The following is a 26441-nucleotide window of genomic DNA, read 5'->3' as shown; positions in this document are numbered from 1 at the left end:
TTTAATAAAATAATACCGAGGACCTTTCTCCAACACTCTCAAATTCATCGATACGAAACCGTATTCTTCGTTTTTGCATTTTCTTTTCGAGCGTTGTTTTGTCAATGCACGTAAGTCATCCGCGATTCGTAAATGTATTATTATGATTATTGCGATAACGTATGAAACGCACATACTCGGCGACGTATGTTTATTTGACCGTATCTTTTTTTTTCTTTTTTCTACAAAGATCGTGATTTTAACATACGTAAGTGACACATGCATTGTTTGTAGGATTTTATTTCTGATTTTCTTACGTTATTAAGAAAATCTTATTTGTCGATCCGTTTTGTTGCTCGTCATTTACTTTATTTTTCTCGATATCGTGATTATAGCAATTAAACTAGAGCACTGTTTATCGACGAGTGAATAAAATAATTTATTATTTTGATCACCGTGTATCACTAACAAATAGTAGTTCTCTATGAGTATTGAGCAAGATGAGCGTCGAAAAATATGTAGAGTACGCGTGAAATACAATCCAGTGCGATTTAATAAACGGAGGGTGAATTCAAATAGGAAAATATACTTATGAAAATTTTGCGATCTATTATTGTACCGAATGTAGTATCGAGCAATCGCATAAAATTCCTCACACGTTTATATTGAGATTTATGATACAGGCTGTCTCAGAGACATGTAAAATCAGTAATAAATTTTATCCTTTTATATATATATATATATATACACAGGATGTTTCAGATTTTTTCTACTAAATTGTGTCAATATGTTTTACGAATAGAATAAGAAAAAATGTTATATAAACATTTACAAATGCTTTATTAAAAAATTATAATCAAAATGCAATAAAGTAATAACGGACTTAGTTCTTCCTATTAATATGGTATTGTGAGAATAGGTCGACAAATCGTCACGAATTAATAGAAAAAATTAATGTTGCACTTGCGGAGATGAAAGAAAATCAACATGAAATTCATACGGTGATAAATTCAATTTTCCAACGATGTTAATCTTGTATTGAAAACAACGACGGACATTTTGAAATGGAATGATAATAATAAACGCAAATCATATGTAAACAGATTAGATAATAGGTCGTCAACCTATTTTCACACAGTACTATATTAAGAACAAGTTCATTATCCTTTTATTTCATTTTTGTTATAACTTTTTAATAAAACATTTGTAAGTTATGTTTATTTAACATTTTTTAAATTTTTCCTTGTAAAATATACTGGCACAGTTTGACAGAATTTGGAACACTGTATATATATATATATACATATATATATATATATATATATATATATATATATATATATGTATATATATATATATATATGTATTAATATATATATATATATATATACATATATTAATACATATATACATTTTTAAGATACAATACTTTTTCCCAGAAAAAAATAAATTCAATAAATATCTTCTTTTTAAATATCAGTAAATTTTAGTGTATTATATATACATGTATATATATATGCGTAAAATATGTGTGTATATATATATATATATATATATATATATATATATACATATATACATATATTTTACGCATATTTATTAAAAGATATTTATTAAATGTATATATACACACACACATATATATATATATATATATATATATATATATATATTATGCATTTATTTTCCATTTTATCAAATATTTATTTATTATAAATTGTATAATTGGACGAAGCTGTGGAGATACAGCTGATTTGTGTATATACTTAATAATTGTTAATTAACTACTTATTATAAATTAGTGAAAAAATTATGTTCTCTCTGTTATTGACTTAAGCTTATTAACATGAATAAAAGATTTCTCTATAGTATCTAGCTGAAAAACAATATTTGCTATCAGTTATGATAAAAAATAGTGTCAAATAAGTTGTTTCAATAAATAGAGTGGTTCTAATAATAAGATGTACATTAGTAGCAGAATTTTATTTCTTTAATAATTACTGTTCGATTAATTATTATTTGTTTTTAAATGAAAATGTTTCACTATTTTTATAAAAAATTTTTTATTAATAAAAATAAAATAATATATATAAAAAAAATTACGCTAAAAAAATTAATTTGCTGTCGAGCTAATTTTTCATCTTGAAATAACATTAAAGAACTTACTTAAGTTTACTTAAAGAATTTTATATTGAAAATTCTACATCTATTAAATTCTTCAAATAAAAATCTGCTTCCAGTCTTTCTGCAGCACTATTATGATAATGATGTACACACATTACATTTGAGACAGCCTGTTGTGCAATATGTACTGCACTTTTTTAAAATGTATTTTGATTTGAAGCTTTGATAGCCATTCTTCGTCATTGAGATTATACGATTTATGTAAAATAATATTCTAGCTAGAAGTGCCTTTTTTATTAAAATTAATTTTAATCTTGTATTTTTTGGTGCAATGTAACATATTATTCTCTGTATGTATGATAAAATCATGAGTGCTTCTGCAATTTAATTTAATTAATTGATTATACTTTAATTAGAAGATGAGAAAATGAAGAAATGCGAAAAGAGTGAGAATGAGAGAGAGAGAGAGAGAGAGAGAGAGAGAGAGAGAGAGAGAGAGAGAGAAAGAGAGAGAGAGAGAGAGAGAAAGAGAGAGAAGAGGGTCGGTGGAGGGGGCAGAATAATCGATCCGAAACTCTATTAATAAACAAGGCTCGATTCTTCCCGTGAATTATCTTGTACAGTAATGTTAATTATTTAATTCTAGACGAATGTTGTAATTAATGAATTTTATATCGCGATATAAAATGAATATGCATACTGTGTATGCGATAAGTTTTGTACATTGCCTTATTAAAGAGATTGACCTTTATTAACAATTACATTGGTAGTAAAAATTTATTACCCTAATTATAATTTCATATTAATAGTATATTAATATACTAAGCAAAGATTGATGCTAATTAACCATTAAAATATTATTTCAAATTTTTCTGTCACACTAGAATTATAATTAGAGGATTTATTTAAGGTAGGAATAAAAGTATAAAGCAAATAGACGGTAATAAATATTTTATTCAAATCGTTAGACATAATCACATTTTAGTCAATTATTTTTATAATATTTAAAATATATATATACAAAAGATATTTACAAATAAACAAACGATCGCTTTGTCGTTACTGCATTTTGATATAAAAATAAATGCGTTATTCTTTCTCGCAATCTTGGTTTTGTATTTTGCGATATTTTGTATTACGCAATCGCAGTCGTAAAATGAGTCGCAATACTCAGGAAAATAGACAAACATAAGGAAAAAATGAGATATCGTCAAATGTGCGTTGAAGTTTTGTAATATACATTCACTCTAATTAATATCTTTAAATATATTATTTTAAAAATTTGCCTGCTTAAACCATGAAAAAAAAAAAAAAACTTTCTTTTCATTATGTAATTTTTTTATTGCGACGTATCGTCATTTATATGGTCGGTAGAGAGATGTGTATTTTAATATTAAATTATATCATTTCTCGCGATTGTATCATTCTGCTTTTGATGTAACAGATGCAAATTAATGAATACAATTGTTCAGTATCGCTTTTCTCATATAACAAAGTATAATTCAGGAATATTCAGTGAAAGATATTGTTGTATGTGAGAAGCGAGCTGGTTTAATATATTGCGATTAATAATTACTGTGCACGTGTAAAGTAACATGATGCAGAAAAAACATCGTATACATCTTTCGGGCGCTGTACAAATATAATATAATTCTCTTGTATATGATAAAAACGTTGTTATAATTACGTACAATATATATATAGATCTCTTTCATTTTTTGATTAGCAGTATGACACGGCGGTAATAAGTGTGGCCGGCGGGAAATAATCATTATTATCGCGATATATCTCGAGAGTACAACCTATATAAATCATTTGAGGTATATTCTTTTTTTACGTTATTTTACTATCGCGCGTTATCTCCCGCGCTTCTCATTCTTTGGTCTCTCGCACTTTCTTTGGTTTCTCTCCGGTCTTGCTCGTTCAAACATTACAGAGTGTAACTTGTAAGCCGCTTCCTCTATGTTCAAACAATGCCGTCATCTTTTTTCATCTTTGTATCCACTATCTTTATTTACACTGCGAATATCGATATATTGTATGTTACAAATTTATATATGAATATATCTTTACACATTTTTATCTCATTTACTATGACAATGGATATTTTTTTTTAAAAGTAGAATAAAAAATATATTTGATATATTAAATGATTAGATATGAGACAAGAGATTCATCTTAAAACTATGTGAAACGATGAGACAAGAGATTCATCTTAAAAGGATGTTTTCATTGCTACTCGTGTTTTTCTCGTGTCACAACTGTTAATCTATAACATGTACGTTATAGAAATTCGTTTTACGTAATTGTTATACCAGTGGAATAATTTTAATAATTTTAGAAATAAATATCATATGTAACTGTATATAACAGTAGAGAACGAGACTGTTCGATTACACCCTGTATGCTTTTTAGACGATTTGTCGATCGGGAGATGTAGCTTGATTGTTAAAATTAATCCTTATTATCATTCGTCCTTTGTCATAAACTAGTGCTCTCTTCCTCTCCAGAATCCGTTTTTTCCAACATTCCCTTCTCATCAACGCCCACGAAATATGTCGTGACCTTTCCTTTCGGTTTGACGTACGTTTCACCACGTAGATGACATTTGACACCTTGCTGTTCTAACACGACAGCCGTATCCGTTGTCACCTGTCAAATTAAAATGCAAATCACAATTAGTTGGTTTCACAAATTTATCGTTTTGAGAATAGTAATAAAAATTCTACTTGTATTTTTCCAGGTACTCCGGTGGTGTCCATTCTGGACGCCATATTTACGGCATCGCCCCAAATATCGTACAAAGGTTTTTGAGCTCCCACGACACCAGCCGTCACTTCTCCGTGAGAAATTCCGATCCTCAATCTGAAAGATCACGTAAGAGAAATTTTACATATATATATATATTATTAATAATTCCTCAGAATAAATAACAGTCATCGTTTAAACTCTATACAAATGAGTTATTATATTTTAATTAAGTCGTCACAATTCTTTACAATTTTGTCCGCCGCTTTTTATGTGCCTGCTTACAATTACTCACTTGTAAGGTTTCGATGTGGTGAAAGATCTCGCGATCATTTTATCGAGCACGGACATCATTTGTACGGCAAATTGCGCCATCACCTTGACCACATTGTCGTTGGAATCCTCTTCGCTCTCGGTACTATGCATCGAATTGCGTCGACTAGCTTCTAATCCACAAGCTGCCATATATGTTGTTCCTGAATGTAGAGAAATTTTAATTTCTCTTTTTACATATCTTTGCTAGTAATTTATAAAATTTACTAAAATAATTTTTCAGAATAATGATAAATGAAATATATATTAAATCATCTATTCATATATAAATCAATTTATGTGATTATACTTGTATATTAATCTATCTTTTAAAAAAGTTTTTATAAATAATAATTTTATAAATCAATAAGATTTCAAATGTATATAAGTACGCGTTTGATGGCAAAACTCTTAACTGAAATAGTAATGAAAGCGTCAAAGTAATTTCTCTTTTTACATCTCTTTGCTAGTAATTTATAAAATTTACTAAAATAATTTTTCAGAATAATTATAAATGAAATATATATTAAATCATTTATTCATATATAAATCAATTTATGTGATTATACTTGTATATTAATCTATCTTTTAAAAAAGTTTTTATAAATAATAATCGATAAGATTTAAAATGTATATAAGTACGCGTTTGATGGCAAAACTCATAACTGAAATAGTAATGAAAGCGTCAAAATTGTCGTTTAGAATCCAGCTCGTAAATATTAATCTATTCTTCGTCATTTTTCAGAAAATGAATTATTCATGGAACACTCACCGGCGACCTTTATTTTTTCTATACGGCACACAAAGCAAGATTCGAAGAGTAGCTTGTCGAATTCACAGATAATCTCATTCAGATCGATAAGGATGTCACTCTCGTCGATTGACAGCCCTGTCAGAGAGGCGAACATTACGGCGACGTTGCTGTGAGCCTCGTGATAAGGTTCGTTCTCTTCACTTCGGTTCATGTTCAAATAAAACTCCGCTAGAATCAAACGAGTGACGGGATACTTAATCTCGATTTTTTTCGAATATTAAATCATTATTATTATACACGTTATTTTTATCACAAGTTAATCGATATATCGATTGCATATTCGAAAGAAACGTATAAAATAATTGTTGAAAATAGCGTACCAACGTGTTCCGGTAAAATATTACGGAGTAGAAGCTTATTGGCGTTTCTCGTATGAAATGCTTCATCCTGTTCCTTTGTCAGCTGACGTTTCCATTGATAATCCAGCCTGCTCAGGTACTCTGCCTAAACGAAGATGTTCATAAAAGAACATTAAACTTATTAACAAATAACGGCGGGAAGATTTCATGAAAATGCGATTTTCGAAAAGACTCACCTGACGATCGATAAGATGTAAGGAAAACGTGAGAAATACCACAGTTAATATATGCGCTACTTTTGGTTCCAAGTGAGGATTCCACGTGTCGCTCGACTGAAGAATGTAAAATACATTTTATTTCATAATAAAAAAAAAGTACAAGACTCCCAGGTAGCAAGCACATGTCATTTTGACGTTGAAAACTGGTTATTTCTGGTTCGTAATAACGTCACATGACCAAATAATGTCTAATTTAAAACGTCTTTTTTGTGACGTCTTAATGACGTTGCAAAAAAAGTCATAATATCGTGATTTTTAAGTTATTATTATTATAAATCGCCTAAATATTACTATTTTTTAACTAAAAACTCATTTAATTTTTTATAACATCTTAAATTATTAAAACAATTTTGTGTATAATTTTGATATTCATAATTCTCTATACCTCAGGGCTCTAACATGAATTTTCTCTCTAATCTGGGACTTGATCATGACATTTGATCATGAATCTTTTCCTCTAGCGTGAACTCGTGAAAAGTGAAAAGTTTCGTTAACGAATTCAATATTTGTGAATGAATTTTTCATTTTTTACGTGTTCACGCTAGAGGAAAAGATTCATGATCAAATGTCATTAAAACGTCACTAATAGGTGTTTCTAGAATGGTCATGAAGTCACGTCTTTTTAACGTCTTGAAATGTCGTCATCGCTCTGTGACATTGGACCGTTATTTTTCCGTCATTACATCACGTCATATTTGGTTTGAACTGACCATATTTTGACGTCCAAATTTCGTGTGCTTGCTACCTGGGCTGTTTCTTTAAAAAAATACCTAACATACGTGAAATATATTAGACCGGTGCTCCCAAACATTCCACGCGTAAAAGGCCACCACGCAGATACCTATTACAAATTTCAAAGCGTAGTGGACTCTCAGGAAGAGGAAACTGGTGAGGATCGCCAACGAGCAGGTTTCCGTCATTTGCTGCAAAAAAGGAATCATTGATAGCCATATCGTCGTCGCTGAGACAACAAATTTTCACGTGAATGAAATTCTGTACCGTGTACGTACTAAATCATCTTACCCAAGGTGTAGTCACGCATTCTAAACTAGAGGCGCCGATCTCCTCCATGCTGGACGTTACATTATTGTTCACATTTTTACATTCGAACTGAAAAGGATTTTAATATGTTTCATCGCTACTTTCTAATTTATAGTTAAAAAATAATTATTTTACCGAACCTTATATCACAGAAAAAAGGAAACTAAATTCGTAAAACATGCGGAATAATAATCGGCAAAAAATAAATTGGAGAAATATCTTACAATCATGTCAAACATGGCACATGTCGTCAACATTATCGTGATCACCAAGTACAAGATTGTTCTCAAAAGGGCGCTCCATACAACCTGCATCAAAATAAAATAAATAGAAAAAAATGATGTGATTAAATAGTAAAAATATGCATATAAATAGTAAAGATAAATGAAAGACGTAGTAAATTAAATAATAATATAGTCACCTTTACGCTTGTTTGATAAAAGAAGTATAGCAATTTGTTCCGTGGATGCGGAACGTGTCCTTCGTGTTCGTCGTGCGGATCCTTGCAACGATTCCACACAAAGTGCATCCACGTGAGAGGTATTAAAATGATTAAAAACATCATCGCTGTTGAATAACTGATAATTGTACTCAGGTACCATCTGCAAAAAGGTGAGGGAGACTTTCATAATTATTATATTGACATTGATGATTAATAAGAATTATCAGACTGATATTTGTGATATATATACTGGGAGATCATTAGCGTGGGTATGAGATACATGAGTCCCATGAAGAGTAGCACGAAGGCAGAGCAGCCTATGTAAAACTTGAAGAGAGGATCTGGTTCACGCAGAAATGGAATCTCCCAACTCCATTGTCGAAATGTCAGAAAAAGTGGATTTATATGTTTCCAGTTGCTCCACTGTCTAAAAAAAAATAAAAAATTTAATTGTTTGTATTGTTTTAATTTATTGCATTAATATTTGTATTTTTTTTAAATAATTTTACCTGAAATTAAAAAATTTAATATTCGAAATTTTTTTTCAAGAAAGAAAAATATATATACTTTAAGAATCAAACATAAGAAAATCTAATGGACGTTTCTCTATTGAAATAAAAAATTGTGAAAAACTTACTCCCATTTATTGAGAGGCATCTGATTAATAGCGTTCTCCATTTCGGCGTCCGCCGCTTTCAACATTAGATGATAATCTCGTAAGCAGGAATCCATAAAGTGCGTTCTCCGTCTGTAAGTGCTTGCGAAAACGTCCGCCTGATTATTCGTTAATTTCGTTCTGGAAGTATTATTGATAAGAGTGTTGGAGCGTCCATTGTAGAACTTGATGTAGTGTTTGTTAGGCGTAGGATATGATAGAATCGGCGAGTCCGAACTAATGACCTTCAAACTGTTCTCGCTGTTCTGCAACAAAGTTCGTCTGTCAACGATACGAAACTCAATGGAAATTTGCTCGACCAAAGGACAGTGTGAAAAATCAGTGGCGTAGGAGTATTCATTAAAATTTAGATGCTTTTCTATAACATATAGGATCTATGAAGCGTACAGATCGAATAATGATGATGAGTAAAAGCAGAATATATAATCATTAAAAGAATCATTATTAAAAATCTTTTCGTAAATATAAATGAATGATTCGATTTGTGGAGACATATTTATTCAGAGCTTTAAATTAATCCGTGGAAATTTATAAATTAAAAGATCCATGAGGATACTTGTAGACATCTGCGAATGACTGAAGGATGAACAGAGTCGAGATATTGAAATCAAAATGTTGATTGAAATTGATTTAAAACAATGTTATAGATACGAGTTATGATTTTCCTACGCCACCGGGAGACACGCACCGCATCGGTATCGGCGTTTCCGGTAAGGACGGCGTGATTAGGTAGCTACGTATCCCGTATTTTCGCAGGACTTCGTCGTCCAACCTTTCGACCGGGACGCAATTGTAATCGTTCACGTTAACGAGATCCAATGTTTGCTGAGTCACGTGGACCTTGCCGGGCTTTCCAGTTTGCTCCATCTTGTTCGCTATCACCACGTCGCGCGACCAAACGTCGTATTGCCACTTATTTGTCCCCAGGATTCCGGATATTATATTGCCCGAGTGCACGCCGATTCTCATGTTCACGTCGACACCGCTTTCGCGATAGACTCGCGCTCTCACCTCGTTGATGATTTTTATCATATCGAGTCCTGCGTATCATTTTATAAAATAATATTTAGGCTAAACTAGGGTATGATGGCGATAGGCTGTAATTTTTTCAATAATTGCTACATAGTGCGCTTTTTTAGTTATTATCAAAGATAATCGATATTTATAGTAGTTTATGTGCATACATTATTCGAAATAACGATATTGTGAATCTTATACCATATTTTTACTTTTGATTATCTGCTAAGTTTTTCATTTGTCCAATAGAAACTGTTGTAACGTTGAATAAATTACAGTTAAGCTATCGTAATCGACGTCAGACGTATTATAAAGATATGTAAATTATTATATGATCTATAATTTTTATTTTTGTTTTTACTATTTTTTTTATAAATATTATGGTTATCTTTTCTGTAAAAGTTGGGTAAGATGGCGAATGCTTATGTTGTACTATTTTGATAATATAAAATTTCTATTAAATATTTTCCTTTTAATTTCGATAATATTACGCAATTTAAGCTTCAGGGAAGATAATATGCCAAACACTATTAAAAAATAACAAAATAAAAATAAAAGTATGTTTTTGCATTTTAAAAAACTATGGCCATCTTACCCGAGTTTACCCTAATCAAAGAAAATCTCTCTTTACCTTTGCCTTTATAAAAATAAGCTTAAGGGGATTCAAAAGCTCTTCTATATTATCGACCAAATTTAACGTGACATGACAATATATTTGCTTAATATAAAAGTTGTGCAATTTATAAACACAAAATAAGATAGATTTCTGCTAGGAATTGCATGAAGGAATATTTGTGAATTTTTAGAAATGACGTCTGACGTGAGTTTGTGTTTCAATCTCGGACCCTCACAGATGTACGAGAGTAATTTTTTATAGATTTTAAAAATCTTTTTTACTAGGCTTCTAAAGTCATTTCCAAAAGTTTATTAATATTCTGTTATGTTATTCCAAACGCGGACGCTATATCTCTTGCACGGACATACCGTAGAACTTTTTATATTAAAAGTAAATATTGTTACGACGTAACTGTCATTTTTTAATTTTTTATCATTTTTATATGAAATTATTAGCCTTCGCGTGTTGTTTTTGTAAGTACTTGATTGAGGAGAAAAATTTCAATATCAATCTTCGTAGCCAAAAAAAAAAAAATTTTCAAAATCTGTAATTCATGTTCTGTCTTTAATTTTGGATCCCCTTAAAATATCCTGATTATTGCATATCATAACTTTGTAATACATGTTGTAATAATTAACTTGTACATATGTACTTAAAGTATCATTGAAATATCCATTTAATCCCCAAAGAGGTTCTCGAAACTTTATCTACGTCACGCTCGCTTTCACGAGATGACACACACACGAGATGTAAATAAATCATTATTTACCGAGATCAACGCAGCTTTTGGCATGTTGGGAATTTGGAGTGGGTACACCACTCACGCAATAATAACAGTCGCCCAAAAATTTGATTCTCAATACGTTATGCCTTTCCGATGCCTCGTCGAAGCTACCGAACAAGTCGTTCAGGGTTTCCACGAGTTTTCGTATCGGCAACGTTACGGTAAGTCCAGAGAAATTCACTACGTCCGCGTACAAGATGCTCACATTGTCGTGCGTCTCCACGCATAGATCGCTGAAAATAGGATGATTAATCTAACGGATAATCACGTGTAATAAAATATCTCGTATTTGCTGTAAAAATAATATATACTTATGCGGCCTGCCTTTCGGCGGAGGGCTTTTCTTGTGCTCCTCTATAAACTTGAAAATATCCCTAAAATCTTTTTTTATTTTCGCCACTATATGTTGCGGCAATATACTCCGTGTCAATTGTTCCTGTAAATATTGACGATTATTTTAACCTCTAGGTATAAATCCTCGAATTTTTTCTAAACCATTAAAACTCTAATTTTAAATGTACGTAATTTTATTTTTTTTTTATTGTTATTAAATTAGACTTTGGATTATTTTTCCTTTATTATATCTTAGTAATTTTGCAAATTTAGAAATTTTTATGTCTTTGTATTTTCTATAGACGTACGAAAGGAAAACATCAAACAGTAGACTACAGTCAGAGTATAGTTCAGAGACTTAAAGTGCGAAAGGCAAGAATTCACAACGTGATTATAGCAACCGTGAGCTTACGTGCCTAGCATTGCGAATTCATTTCTTACATTCTCCGTACGAAATACTGTTTAGATTTGAGGCGCGTCTTCTATTGCATATCATTTCAATTTCAAAAGTTAGAAATCTTTTTAAGAGACCTACCTTTTCTTTTAAAGGAAGAGAAATTCGTTTTTCGATATAAAAAATATGTTGAAACTAATAACTATTTTTATTATTGCTTTATTTTTATTAATCAAAATTAATCAAAAAAATTGCAAAATATTTTTAACCCGACAAATAACGATAAATCTCTATTTCACCGATCGAATTTATGTGTTAGTTTAGACCTACTTCTTGGTCCTTTTCATAATTGAGTCTGAGCGTGGATTCAACACATTTCCGGCGATCTAGGAAGGAGCGCCTGATAACGACCTCGTTCATGAACCTGAAGTAAAGTCCCAGGCCGTTTATGCACACAAAGTATATCACATCGGCAACAATCTATAGTTGAGAAAAAGGAAAAAAGAAGAATTACATTCTTTAGCTACGCCTATCTTACGTCAATCTCGCGGATTACGTCAGGTGGTTACACCTGCCTGTCAGTAGAGGGTTTACCTTGGTAATGTGATCGGACGTGTTGCTGTAGGTGATTAACGACAGGGTCATCAGGTAACACATCGTGGCGGTAAGGCCGAGCACAAAAGCATGTGAATTCTTCGTGATTGGCAGAAATACGTAACAAGCGAGAAGTGCGTGTGTCGCGTATGCCGGTCTAAAAATAAAATATATATATATATATATATTCAGATGTTACATATATGCATTGTACATAGCAGTACACATACGGTAGCAAGTTCGCAGATCTGTGCTTATTAATGGAAATTGAAACAGCTAATCAATCGCGCGGAGAGGGCAACCGTGTGAAACTGTAGAAAATACGCGCCCGTATATGCATCAAGGATATTTTAAATCTTGATACGCATATTCTTTTGTTGTCGAATAATCAGTTATTACTAACAGCAAATTATATAAATTGCGATTTTTCACAAAAATGTTCTCCTATGTATATATATATATATATATATATATATATATATATATATATATATATATATATTTTTACATATATCTTTAGATTCTTAAAATATAAAGAATAATGATGGAGACAATTTTTTTTTATGTGATTGAATATATGACTGCATATGCGAAATTATGTTAAATAAGTTTTTTTAAATAAGTACTTAATAGAACTTTATTACAAAAATATCTCTATATTAGTAATTTTGTTTTTATTTTGCGCCATGTGCTCGATAGATATCAATCGTTGTAATATTAGCCATTCTTTTTTCTTGACAATATGTTACAAAAATAAAAAGGAATACATTTATACAAAAATACACATTTTGTTTTTTATCAGTAATAAATATTTATATGCTTAGATAGACAATTATCACGGAATAATTTCGATAAACTGTTCGTTAAAGAGGCAACTGTCACTAGGAAGTCTCCGAAGGCTGATGACAATAACGATAATAATCAGATGCGAGGCCTTGCACAATTATTTGCTTGCTTCGCGAGTTATCAGTACCTTATCGGCGGGATGCCTTCAGCGTAGGCGAAGGTATAATACAGAGGAATAGCTAGGTCAGCGGCGACCAAGAGCACAACGATCAGCCAGGAAAGCATAATTGGCAAATAAGTGTTTTTGGCGATGATTTTCGATCTGAATGACAGAGCGATCATAGGACAGAGTAGAGCGCCTACGATACAGTAGACTACGATGTCCAGCAGGCATTCCTTTATGCTGAGCTGAAGAAAAGAAATAGAAATATCTTTCTTAATCATGTTATTATTATAGATTCTTAAGATTCAGAAACCTATGCAAATCATATAAATAATATTAATAATTATAATATTAGAACAATATTTAATTTAATTTAATTTAATTTAATATTATAATAATATTAATAACCAAAATAAAAAATGTAAGGAAAAATAAGGATTTCATTTCTTAATCTTTAAGTGACAAACATTTAATTTAATATATTTAAAGAATTATTTATTCAAAGATCTAATTTTTCTGTTAAAAACTAATGTACAATACATATATATAATATTGCCAAATATATATATATATATATATATATATATATATATAGTGTCTTAAATATTGAGCTTACCATCGTGATCAGAGTCAAGCAATATATGAGTCTAAGCAGCAGTTGCAGCAAGATGAATATTGAGAGATAACCATATTGTAATCGTCTTTGATAGATCGTGTAAAGCTTTTCTAGGCTCTTGTACTTGAATTGTTTCTGAAAGTGAAAGTTTGCTTAAGATCGTAATCGATTCGCTATCGAATCGGCAAATTATTGTAGATAATCGTGATGTTCCAGATATTTCGCGCAAAAGACATGGAAAAGTACTTATTGCGGCAAAACTATACTATAATCGTTAATTTTGTAGATTCAGTAATTCAATGAAAAGATGTGTATGATTTGCGAAATTTTATTTTTAAAAGAAACGTTTAGAGAGATCACTAGTATGTTGATTTTAACGGTATGTAATCTATTTGTTTATATTTAATTTTTTAATTTCTAATTGTATGTGAATTTTTTCAATTTTTAGATTAAGAAAATTTCCTGTTGAAAAAAAAACATTGATCAAAAAGATATATATGAATCTTTTGTTATTCTTATTTTTTATTATTATATTATAAATGTAATTAAATGCAAATCTTTATAGTATTAATTCGTTATACGATAATTTATTTTCCCATTAAACGCCAAAGTAATAAATCAAAAAGCACACACATTTGTTAATCGATTTGATAAAAAGTATCTTTGCTCTTAATTTCAAAAGTTGAGTTATAAATTTATCAGAGAGTATATGCACTGTTATCGTTCCATAACGTTGAGACATCAGTCAATATAGATTATGAAAATGGATAACATTGTCATTGTGCGAAACATATAGCGTTGCAATTCATCTCAGCCAGCTGGATTTCGATTCGGACGAGAGGAGAATTCGTCCAAGAATTATTTTTTATATTCCGTCAATGATAGAGACTTTTATTATATATTTTATTACGCGATTTATGAATCGATGATTACGTCAAGATTCCACTTTTAATAAATGATCGCATGTATTTCAGCTAATTGTAAAATGTCCTTTTATATCGCAGCAAGAATCTCCTTTTATGTATATCAGAATAATGTCGTTTTAATTGTAAGGTTGTACTTTCAGATATATATACATGAAAATATATTGGATTACGTCATTGCTTTTATAACACACTTTTAGTACTTGATGGATTTTCGTATCAAAACATTTGCACACAGTATCAGACAGTATCAGACAGTATTTGTATATCAATATACAAATTATACGAGAATTATAAAGAAAATATACTCTCGATCTTTATTCGTTTAAGTATTTATAAAAGCTATCTTCTGTTGAAACGCATTGGATTAATTTCCTCCTCGGAATGTGTTTATCAAGTACAAAAATAAAAATGTTTAATAACATCGATTAATCAGCTGATCAATTGATCTACTGATAAGTCGGTAAATTAACGATTTATAGTCATTCACTTTTTTCACTTTTATGCCACGTAAGTTTTCACAAGACAACGCGCACCAGAAATTGACATTCGAGACGTGTCGCGAGATTGAATTTTTAATTTGCAACCCTTTGCACAGACATCGCGAGAAGGTTGCAAGTCGCGGCTGCGTCTTCCCTAGCATTTCCGCCTGCACAACTGCCTGGTCACCAGCTATCTGATAATCGCATGTGCGTAGCGCGTGGCCCGCGTAAATTACACAACTAGGCTCGTAAAAATGATAAACCGCATCCGTGATCGGGCGCAGTCGCACGATCCTAACTCCTTTAGTATGCACCGTCGAATGCATCGCAAGCTCCTGTTGGATTTGCCCGTTTCGAGCTATGGAGTGGGATTACGTCCGGGATTAATTTCTACGTTGCGTATAGCAAGATGCATATTTTTAATTCTTCTCTGTGTGATTCATTTGTTTTTACAATTAAATTGCATTTATTAATATTTGGAGCACGCTATTAATTTGAATAATTTGAACAAAAAAATTTATTACATTTATTATATTTATTATATCAATTATCTCAACAACAATTTTTTATCTTATAATAAACTTGGAAGGAAAAGTAAAAATATCTTGCCTTGAAATATTATATCTTTGTGGTGATTAAGAATTAATATTTCAGAGTTAAAAATCTTTTTTCTTAAGAGTAGAATGTTAGATACTGATGTTAGAATATTGTGCTGAAAAAAATATTTTGCTAATATAGATAGATTTCTAGATGTCTCAATTAAAATTTATCGTTACTTTTTGTATCTGTTAGAATATTGTTTATCACGTATAGAATTTATAGCAGCAATATTCTAGCAATACCTCTAGAAATCACAAATATAATTTCCTTGACAATAGGCCTTAAAAATAGACATCACAGAAAAATTTTCTGTTTAAATTACACTAATAGTAGAGATATAAATTCTGTCATTTAAATTGATTAAGTGCAAAATATATGCAGTGTCACAGTATTTGCTAATCATTTATCTGTTTCAGTTAATTTTTTACACCTAGAAAATTTTTGTTGAAGTTGCAAGATCATTTTTTTGAGCGTAGAATACCAAAGATCAAGTCGCCAAGTTCGAATATTAAATATTGAATGCTATAAGATATATTGGATATCTGGAAAATAATCTGGCTTTATTTTATTCAATTGTCTTTAATTTTATTTTATCGAAAGATATTCTTAAGAACAACTGAAGAACGTCGCATCGAGTAACAATTAAAAAAAGAACAATTAATTAATTATGCTTTAAAGAAAGTCACGTACAAAATATTTTCTGTAGAAAACTATCACGTTTTTATCTTGTCAGAACTTATCGCAAACTGTTTTTTAATCATATAAAGTTAGAACTAATTTAAAATATTCAACTATCTTTTTTTTCTGATATAAATCGGGAACCAAAAATCTTGAAAAATTTCTCTCATCTTATTCTTGCAATATATATCTAGTAAATAAAATAAAGTAAACCTCGTTATTTTAACAAAGTATTGAATTGAGAATTTTCGAAATACATTTGCATGCGTCATAATAAAATTTCCTTTTTGACAATTTTTCTGTAATAATTATCGAAATATTATTTCTTGCACAGTGATCATCAATCGCGTGTAAAATGCATCGTTAGCCTGGTGATCAATGCATTTAGATGATAACGCGTACGTATATATAACGTACTATTGGAACGTAGGTTCACGAAAGAGATGGAATGTCTCTGCTTTCGTTTGCAGATACTCACGTGCCACTGGCCGAAATTAACACTACGATTCGAAGCAAAGTGTGACTTTTCGCGATACGACCACACCCGCCGAAAAATTACGTCCGTCTAAAGTGCAATTAGACAAGGTGCGCTTAAAAGCACCTCCACTTGCAGCCGGCTGCAGCAGTAACAGTCAGGGGGAAACGTGCTTCCGTACTTTCGTCTCGCGCGTGCGTTTTGTCCACTCGTTGCCGTTCGCAGCTTGGCGAATCTCGCTTTCTCTCTCTCTCTCTTGTCTCGCTGAATATTGATCTTCAATCCCGAATTCGCACAGCAGGTCTCCTTTCGTCTCTCTCTCATTTCTTTTTTACTCGTTTCTCATTCTCCACGTCTCGTGTCAGTATTGTCCCTCATCCTGCTTATCATCCTTCGTCTCTCCCAAATATTCGGATGACAATAGCATTGATTCATAAGTCACTGTCATATTGAATAATAACATTAGATAAAATGTGAAAATTTTTTTCTAGTACCTGCATCTAAGTATTGATAGATTTAATTGTCTTAGATTACATTTCAATTAATGATCGTGAGCTCGATCAAACATTGATTTATCAGTACGATTATAGAAAGTAGATTGTACCGAACCGAAATGAATTAAATAAAAAAATCTTCAGTTTAGTCTTATCTATTATAATTCAAACAATATGATTTTTGAAACAATCCTAAAATAGTTTGTAACAAATTAAAAATAAAAAGTGTTCTAATAAGGATAGATATTTATCAAAATAAGAAATAAGGTATTGTTTTACATTTCTTTCTCGATTTTTTCGATAGCAAAATAAAGAAAGAAATGTGTAAAAATTCCAATGACAAATAACCTGCATGCAAACGTTGAATGGATTAGAACGAAGGATGGTGCGTCGGTGATTGAATCGCTTTTTCTAAAATAAACTTTATCGGATGCTGCTGCTGATACGCGCGTTGATAACACGGCAAATAACTTGGAATCGCACATGATGCAGAAGAGAGTAAACCGCAACTGCATTTTTTGAGAAAAAATGGTAGGGTAGAAAAATTTCTTCCGCCTCTGTATTAATTTCTTCGAGTTTGTGCTCGCGCGAATGTCACGTGAAATATCATAGAGATAAATCGATCGCAGAACTGTCGATAAACTGCACTTTCGAAGAATTTCTTTTTTCTATCTTTTTCGTCTTCTTGCTTTGTTTATCACTCTTTCCTGATAGTAACTTTACGCTACACATTTTCCTGTAATCTTATTTTCTTCGGGTGACTTTTTGTCAGCTGGATTTTCTCGATCGAAATTATATTTTATATAATCGTACATACTCGTTGATGCGAAAGATTGAACTCAATATTAAATTCTGTGAAAATATTGTCTATATTTTTAGTTAATAGAAGACAGAATTTCGATAGCTTGGGCTTTCAATTCAAAATTGAAATATATCTTGCAATTATTTTTTTTGCAACTAGTATAGAAAGTTTTATAATATTCTTTTTATTAGCCTTGGAAAAAAATTCATAGCTATGTTTCAGCTAAGTCTGTAGAAAATCTAAATACTGAAATATTAAATTGATCTAAAAAAATTTTTTAAATGCAAAATGCATTTCCAAAGCTCCAGTATTGTTTAAACATTTTGAAGAAGTCGCAAAGAACTGTAGCTTCAAGATACTATAATACTCTCGTAATGTGAAAAGTAATCTAATCTGAATTCTTATTACAGTATAAATAAAAATTATATTTAGCCTGTAAGTTGTAATGGAAAGATAAATAACAGCAGAGAATAGCTAAGAATAAAGATCTTTCGAAATTTTCGACAGAATGTTGGTGAATCCATGTGTGGTATGCAATAACATAAAAAGTGAGTAAAAAAAAAATAAAAAGTAAAAGCATATTGAAATATTTATCCTTATATATACATATGTGTATGCACGTGTGTGTGGCTTTCTACATCATCGATAAAAACAGATCATTAATTACTTACCCTCAGGCTAGACCACGTCCATTCGTCGAAGCTGTTGGGGGAGACGATGCGGCCATCGTCGTTTTGCAGAGAGCTCAGCGACGCTCGGGTCACCAGTTCCACGTCCATCTTCGTTCCGCTCTGGGGTCTCACGTGCCGATTTCAAATCATTCTTCGATGACAATTATAGCACGATGACAAGGCGACGACGGCGACAGCGAAATCGCGGCTGTTGTACTCATCGCGGCGGCGGATCCGCGAGAAGACTGATCACATGAATGGCAATCGAAAAGTGAATCACCCCATGCACTACCTGTGGCGGTTCTCCGTGATGGTCACGCCAAACCGAGGCTTTATCATGATAAGGGAAATGGGCCACTCGAAACACTCCCCCTGACTTGATTACCTTGTGTCTTTTTTTTCTCTCTCTCTCTCTCTCTCTCTCTCTCTCTCTCTCTTTGTCCCTCTTTCAATCAACTATATAATGCACACTCCTGGTTTTTTATACCTACAAATTCTACCTGGTGCACAACACGACATCGATTGGACGATAAAGCGACGAGGCAGATAGAAAACAGTTTGTTTCTTCGTCTGTCAGGAAAGTTGAGATTCTTGTAGCAGGTAAATTAAATATAATTTTAAACACTTTTTTGAAGAATTCACGCGGACATCTGAAAGACCAAACAAATATCTCGATAATAACATATAGTTAGAAACATCCGCTCGATGACATTACAGAGGTAGTTTGCATTTCTCGTCGGAGTCGCAGAATTCCCTCTGCGTCGAAAAATATATCGATTATAGCTCTTTCAATATGCACATTCTAATTACTTTTTTTTAAAACAAATAAATGACTAGATAAGAACCTGCGACTATTAAAACCCGACAGCAGTTTTTACTTCTCTCTTGGCAAAAACATACGCGAGCAAATAACGACATTCTCGAACACTTTTTTCCGTTTAAATGTAACTTTGCTCAAGATTAATCTGTGAAATAATCTTGCTTCATTTTTCAAAACTGAATTCGTCACCTCCCTTCGCCTCTTAAATAGAACTATTAAATGTTATAATTCATATTTAGTGTACTGCTTTAAAACATAGTCATCCATTTTAGTAAAAAATTTAAACAAAAATACTATTTTAGAAAAAAATGCACGTTTAAAGTTTCTGTTATGCAGAAAGTTATTAAATATTTATAAATATTTATTTATTATAATTACATCTATATTAACTGTGTTTTACATTAAAATATATTTATTTTTATTCTATCGTATGACGTATGCAGATAATTATAGCTTTAATTATTAGGAATAAAATTAAATTTTAAATATTCTGTACAACAGAATAGAAGCATTTAAAATTTGTTTTTCTTTAAACATTATTTCTGTTTGTATCCTTTTTCCTCTGAACTGAGCTCAAGCAAATGGTGAAAGGATTCGAGAGGAATTCTCTCACATTTATTTTTGTGATTCTTGTATGCGGCTGTTTTTGTTCGACTTTATAAAAGCTTCGAGAGATAGCCGAAATTGATCGAAAAATTAGGTAGATATTTTTGTCAGCCGATAACGCGTACCGCTTTTGCAGAATTACGAAGCACTTTATCCTGCCGAGGACGCTATTAGGGATTAAAATAAATTGCGTGTAATGTTTACAATCTTTTTTCCCAGAATGTTTCGTAAAATACCATACTCTTTCTTATTACCACACATTTATAACTTCTTTTTATAATAAAATTAACTTTTTTTTTATTTAATCACACTCAAGAAAACATTTTACTAATGTAGATAAATTTTTAAATGTCTCAATTAAAATTTATTGCTATTTTTTGTATCTAGAATATTGTTTGTCATATATAGAATTTATAGCAGCAATATTGTAGCAACACGTCTAGAAAATTAAGATCCTATTGCTAAATATTAATCACAAATGTAATTATCTTTAACAATAGGCCTTAAAGATGAAGCATCACAGAAAAATTTTGTCTAAATTACACTAATAATACAGATATAAATTCTGTCTCTGTCATTTAAATTGATTAAGTACAAAACATATACAGTATCACAGTATTTGCTAATCATTTATCTGTTTCAGTTAATTTTTTACGTCTAGAAATTTTTTTTAAGTTGCAAGATCATTTTTTTGAGTGCATGTTTCAACACAATATTTTTAAGTAAAAATTTTTTTAATCAAAGATTATTATATTTTAATTATAAAATTTGACAAAGGAATTTGAAATATTCGTAGTACTTGATTGATATCGTGCGTATCGAGAGACGTCATATCTAATAAGACATTCTTAAAACCCATCTTTACCACTTAATCATAAATCAGATGTTAATCAAATTACATAATTTTATCACGTAATTTTATTACGATAATACGACAAGGCGCTTCTGGATAGTTGGCAAACTGTAGACAAATGGGAAAAGTGAAATCTACAAAGCAGTCAAGGAAATATTTTCATTTCCAGTTATGCCACGCTGCGGTGGAACATTTTTCGCTGGTCACCACGAACCTTTTCATTATCTGTGCGACGGCACTTTCTCCGACGTATTCACGCTCGGTGCATCCTTTACTACCGGCATTGCAGCGCGTAACATGTCTTCAAAATAATCACATGACAGCTCATATCAAAATTGATTTACAGTTACCTATGCGTGATTGCCAAGATCAGCCAATAAACAATAATAATAGAGTCTTAGACATCGATATACCTACTTCTCGAAATTTGCTAGCTTCTATTGAAGATATGTAGGTATCCAGTGATGTTTATACTTATGTAACAATGCATGTGTGTGAGTTTGACAAGTAATAAAAATTTCAGAAAAATTGACTGTTAAACGGTAACACAATAAAAAGATGGACCTTGGTTAGTTCTTGGAATGCCATGTACAATTTAATTTTAATGGCTATGTGTAATAACGCTTGGCTTATATAATGGTACGTGTATATATGTAATCTTTTTTTGGCGATCATGCTTCAGACGTCAACGACGATAACTTGAGCTCTGTTAATTACATCCTGTTGTTTTTACTTCTTCCGGATCGACCAAATCGAGCGGCATTTAATGATTTGAATAATTAGCGGACGATTAATATCCGTTCGAAAAAGGACGTGTTTAATTGGTCGTTTTGTCGTCGGCGAAACGGTAGGAATAAATATTAAAATTATCAATCGCGGTTATCGTGACGAATGATTCAATCGAAATGAATTTCGAGGTACATGTCGAGCATCTACAAGTACCTTATTTATTGATTTATTTTGATTGAAAGGTTTACTGAATTAATCATCTTTGAATACACACTCATTAGTGTCACATACATGATAGATGCTTAATAAAGCGCTTGATAGATAAGTATTAACTTTATTGAGCGACATAATTACAATTACTTTCTGCGATGCGAAACGTTTTCTAACTCATTTTTATTAATTAATGTTTAATTGACAATAAAAAATTAGCAAGCATTTTATTTGCAGAAAGTAATTATAGCTCGTCGCTAAGTCAAAAGTTCGGCTAAAGTTAATACATATTTATCAAATGATACACATGTATATATATATATATATATAATGGTAAAAATTGAAAAATACGATAAATGATGATTTCTTTCGGTGACATTTTTTTAAAGGAAACATCGACTTTTAATTCGTCAGAGAACTCGTTATTAAAATTAAAATCACGTATTTTGATGGAAACGACGATATTCCAAGCAATTAACTTTTAATTTGCCATTGCAAATGCAACTGTCAATAAATCAATTTTCGCTCGTCATCGACGATCATGCTGACACGTTTCTTCTCAATACCTACTTATTAATCCGCACTTCCCCCACTTCAGGATGAAAAGTCAGCCCAGCTAACGATTTCCGATAGATCGCTGGTACACGACGATTCTTCCAACAAGTTACACGTTATTCAGAGGCGCGCACGAAAACTCGTCGACGTGTGTTTCCCGCAATAAACTACTTTCGTCCGGCGAGAGAGACCACTTTCCACCGTCGATATCGCCGTAGCAAGCTCGGCAGGTGCGACGATGAGCGGGTCGTACACCTATGGTTCCTTTTCGATTCGAGTCATGATGGAGGCCCCCCAAGGTCATCCTGCGCCGGCATCGCGTCCCGACACGCACGCAACAATATTGCACTCTCTATCGAGGACTCAATGACACTTTTTACGACTTCCGCCGCGCCGTCTCGTTCGGAAGGTCGAAAGGTCATTGTGCGCGGAAATCCGTCCGGGATCGCGATTCTTCAGTTAGAGCTATGTTATTGTGCAAGAATCGCGATCTTGAAAATATAGAGCATTTTAATTGATCTCTTTTACAGTGTTAACTTACTATTGGTTATTTATTAGTTGCTATTATTTATTTACAATTTTTTTCAAATTTATAAAAAATCTCGCAAAATGTTAAAATAAATAGATGACATTTTTAATCGTAGATTATTGATTTTTTTTTAAGTAATCATACCTGCAAAGATTACATTAATTAATTAATTTTGTTGTTTTAACCGAACATCGAGAAGAGATATTTTAATAATTATAAAAACTGAAAATCTTTATTGAACAGCTAAAGTTATGTTATTGTGCAAGAATCGCGATCTTGAAAATATAGAGCATTTTAATTGACCTCTTTTACAGTGTTAACTTACTATTGGTTATTTATTAGTTGCTATTATTTATTTACAATTTTTTTCAAATTTATAAAAAATCTCGCAAAATGTTAAAATAAATAGATGACATTTTTAATCGTAGATTATTGATTTTTTTTTAAGTAATCATACCTGCAAAGATTACATTAATTAATTAATTTTGTTGTTTTAACCAAACATCGAGTAGAGATATTTTAATAATTATAATATTTTAATAATTATAAAAACTGAAAATCTTTATTGAACAGCTAAAGTTATGTTATTGTGCAAGAATCGCGATCTTGAAAATATAGAGCATTTTAATCGTCCTCTTTTACAGTGTTAACTTACTATTAGTTACTTATTAGTTGCTATTATTTATTTACAATTTTTTTTCAAATTTATTTAAAATCTCACAAAATGTTAAAATAAATAGATGACATTTTTAATCGTAGATTATTGATTTTTTTTTAAGTAATCACACCTGCATTAATTAATTAATTTTGTTATTTTAACCAAATATTGATAGGAGATATTTTAATAAATAATTATAAAACTGAAAATCTTTATTTATTGAACATCAAGATCCTTGAGAAAAGTATTTGAAATATCAGATATGAAATGTAACATATATCAAATATGAACATTTGAAGAAACGATCTCTTAATTGCTTTAAACAAAGTACATTACGAATAAAGGATGGCAGATGTTTGCAAGATCTTATCTGAAGAACAGGCTGTTGGACGTTAATTTTCATTCAAGCATAAAATGTCATACGTGATCAAGCGATAGATTTCAAGGTTTGTACGATTTTGTCATGTTGAGAATAATGTTAATAACGAAATCGTCAAACGAAACCATTGCTACGTGAAGTTTTTACACGTCTGATGTCAATTTTCACAACTGTGCGATTTTCGTGTAGAAAGAAGTTAGACTGATCTTGATTATCCAGTGTTAATTGAAAAAACAACCTAATTTGCTTGTTAATTGAAAGACAATATGTCATCGATTTTGCATACATGCAAAAGTACTTATAATGATATATAATCAGTTTGCCTCTCGGTACGATAAGAAAATTGTATACCTATATATCATACAATTTCTTTATCCAATATACACATATATATATATAATATTACAAAATCTATTGTGAGCAAAATTTTCCATAATTATTTAAAATATCCAATTTTTTTTCTCTTTAGATTCCGTTTGTTACATGCAAAAATTTTATTTTCGTGCAATGAATTTTATATATGTAATTTGTAAAACGATCAATAGTTCAAATCAAATAAAATAAATTATATGTGTAAAAACATTAGGTATAATCAAGTATAACCACGACGATTGAAGATTATCACCGCATTAAAAAAGATACAGTCAAAAAAAAAAAAACACATATAATTAAATCTTGAAAAAATATTTTTAATTTTTAAGTTTAAAAAATTTCTAAAGCGTCCGCTCAAAAAATATTCGAAATTGTAGAAATCTGAGCTAATGCTGGTTAATTTTGGATGGGCATACGTGTATAAAACACTACACACATACACACACATACACACACGCGCACGCACACATAGACACACCTTTTTCAGAACATTCTATATACGATTCTGGACTTGGTGATGAGTTGGATTCGTAATCATATATTTTATTTGCAGATAACTTAGTAAAAGCCTATTTAATGAAATATATTTTTATCACTGATATTCGGCATTTCTTATCGAATATGAAAAACAGGAAAAAACTCATTTACTGTCAACCATTGCTTATAAAAAATCTACGAGAGCAACTCGTGACCACTATCGCAATCTAAGTACGTTAGACGCGATGTAAATGATGGGAGAAACAGAGAACCACAGCACATAAACACACGACATTTGACTGCCTTTTATTAGCAGCTTATCGTAAGTTGCAACAATTTTCGCGACGCGTCACAAAAAAGCGCGAACCGTATCGTTCGACTCGAACGAACATGTTTATTACTCAAGAAGTTGCTGCCAGTATTTAATGTGAGACTTTAAGAAGTCGATTGGCCGTAGAGTTATCTGCTTTTGATAAAATAACGATAGATATCATGTTTGATATCAATCATCGTACGGAAATCCTGGATGCCCATTAGGAATTTTATTTTATCTCTTTCACGCGCTGCGTTGATGCATTCGAATGCACTGATATACTGTCAGAGAAAGAAAAAGAAAAACTTATTATCTATAAAATATTATTTTCGCAGAGCTATTAACAATAGAAATAAATAAATAAATAAATATAAATATTATATATACATACTAATCAATTTTTTTACACGATCTATTAAAATTTGATTTTTTATTATAATTAATAAATTAACTTATTTATTTTAAATAAATAGCATTTTCTAAATATATATGTATATATATGTAATTAATCCTTATTTATTTTTGAATAGCATTTTCTAAATATATATATATATATATATATATAATGCTATTTATTTAAAATAAATAAGGCTTAATTATAATGAAAAAGCTAATTTTAATAGATCGTGTAAAAAAATGTGATTTACTGGACATGTGCGAGCGAAAAAAATTCATAACATTTATAAAAAGCATATAATACAAAGCTTTTATTAGTACACATATTAGTACACATTTATTTTTAATATCTATATATGTAAAATGACTATGTTTTTGGTTACTAACAAAAAGAAAGAAGATA

At 30.9% G+C, this 26441-nt stretch overlaps 1 protein-coding gene across 9 annotated transcripts; it reads right to left on the bottom strand.

The window, feature by feature from the left end:
- Window positions 1-3020: 3020 nt before the first annotated feature.
- Window positions 3021-25757, bottom strand: Acxd (Adenylyl cyclase X D). Of its 9 annotated transcripts, XM_072888619.1 has the most exons (22): window positions 25331-25757; window positions 22930-23405; window positions 19142-19791; window positions 14017-14151; window positions 13425-13645; window positions 12452-12608; window positions 12188-12337; window positions 11442-11566; window positions 11116-11363; window positions 9402-9753; window positions 8675-8953; window positions 8288-8464; window positions 8017-8197; window positions 7820-7903; window positions 7578-7664; window positions 7334-7477; window positions 6513-6608; window positions 6298-6421; window positions 5936-6145; window positions 5147-5327; window positions 4833-4968; window positions 3021-4755 (listed from the first exon to the last, which is right to left on the bottom strand). In XM_072888619.1, the coding sequence occupies exons 3-22, from the start codon at window positions 19247-19249 to the stop codon at window positions 4585-4587; spliced, it is 3366 nt and encodes a 1121-aa protein (XP_072744720.1). In that variant the 5' UTR covers window positions 19250-19791; window positions 22930-23405; window positions 25331-25757; the 3' UTR covers window positions 3021-4584. The 9 variants fall into 9 exon arrangements, with proteins under 9 accessions (XP_072744720.1, XP_072744711.1, XP_072744734.1 ...); XM_072888610.1 differs by lacking the exon at window positions 22930-23405; XM_072888633.1 differs by lacking the exon at window positions 22930-23405 and having other exon boundaries at window positions 25501-25757.
- Between the last annotated feature and the right edge of the window lie 684 nt (window positions 25758-26441).

This window comes from Anoplolepis gracilipes, chromosome 1 (assembly GCF_047496725.1).
Source record: "Anoplolepis gracilipes chromosome 1, ASM4749672v1, whole genome shotgun sequence".
Classification (NCBI taxonomy): Eukaryota; Metazoa; Arthropoda; class Insecta; order Hymenoptera; family Formicidae; genus Anoplolepis; species Anoplolepis gracilipes.
Note: the sequence above shows the minus strand (reverse complement) of the source record. Positions and strands in the feature narration are given on the sequence as shown.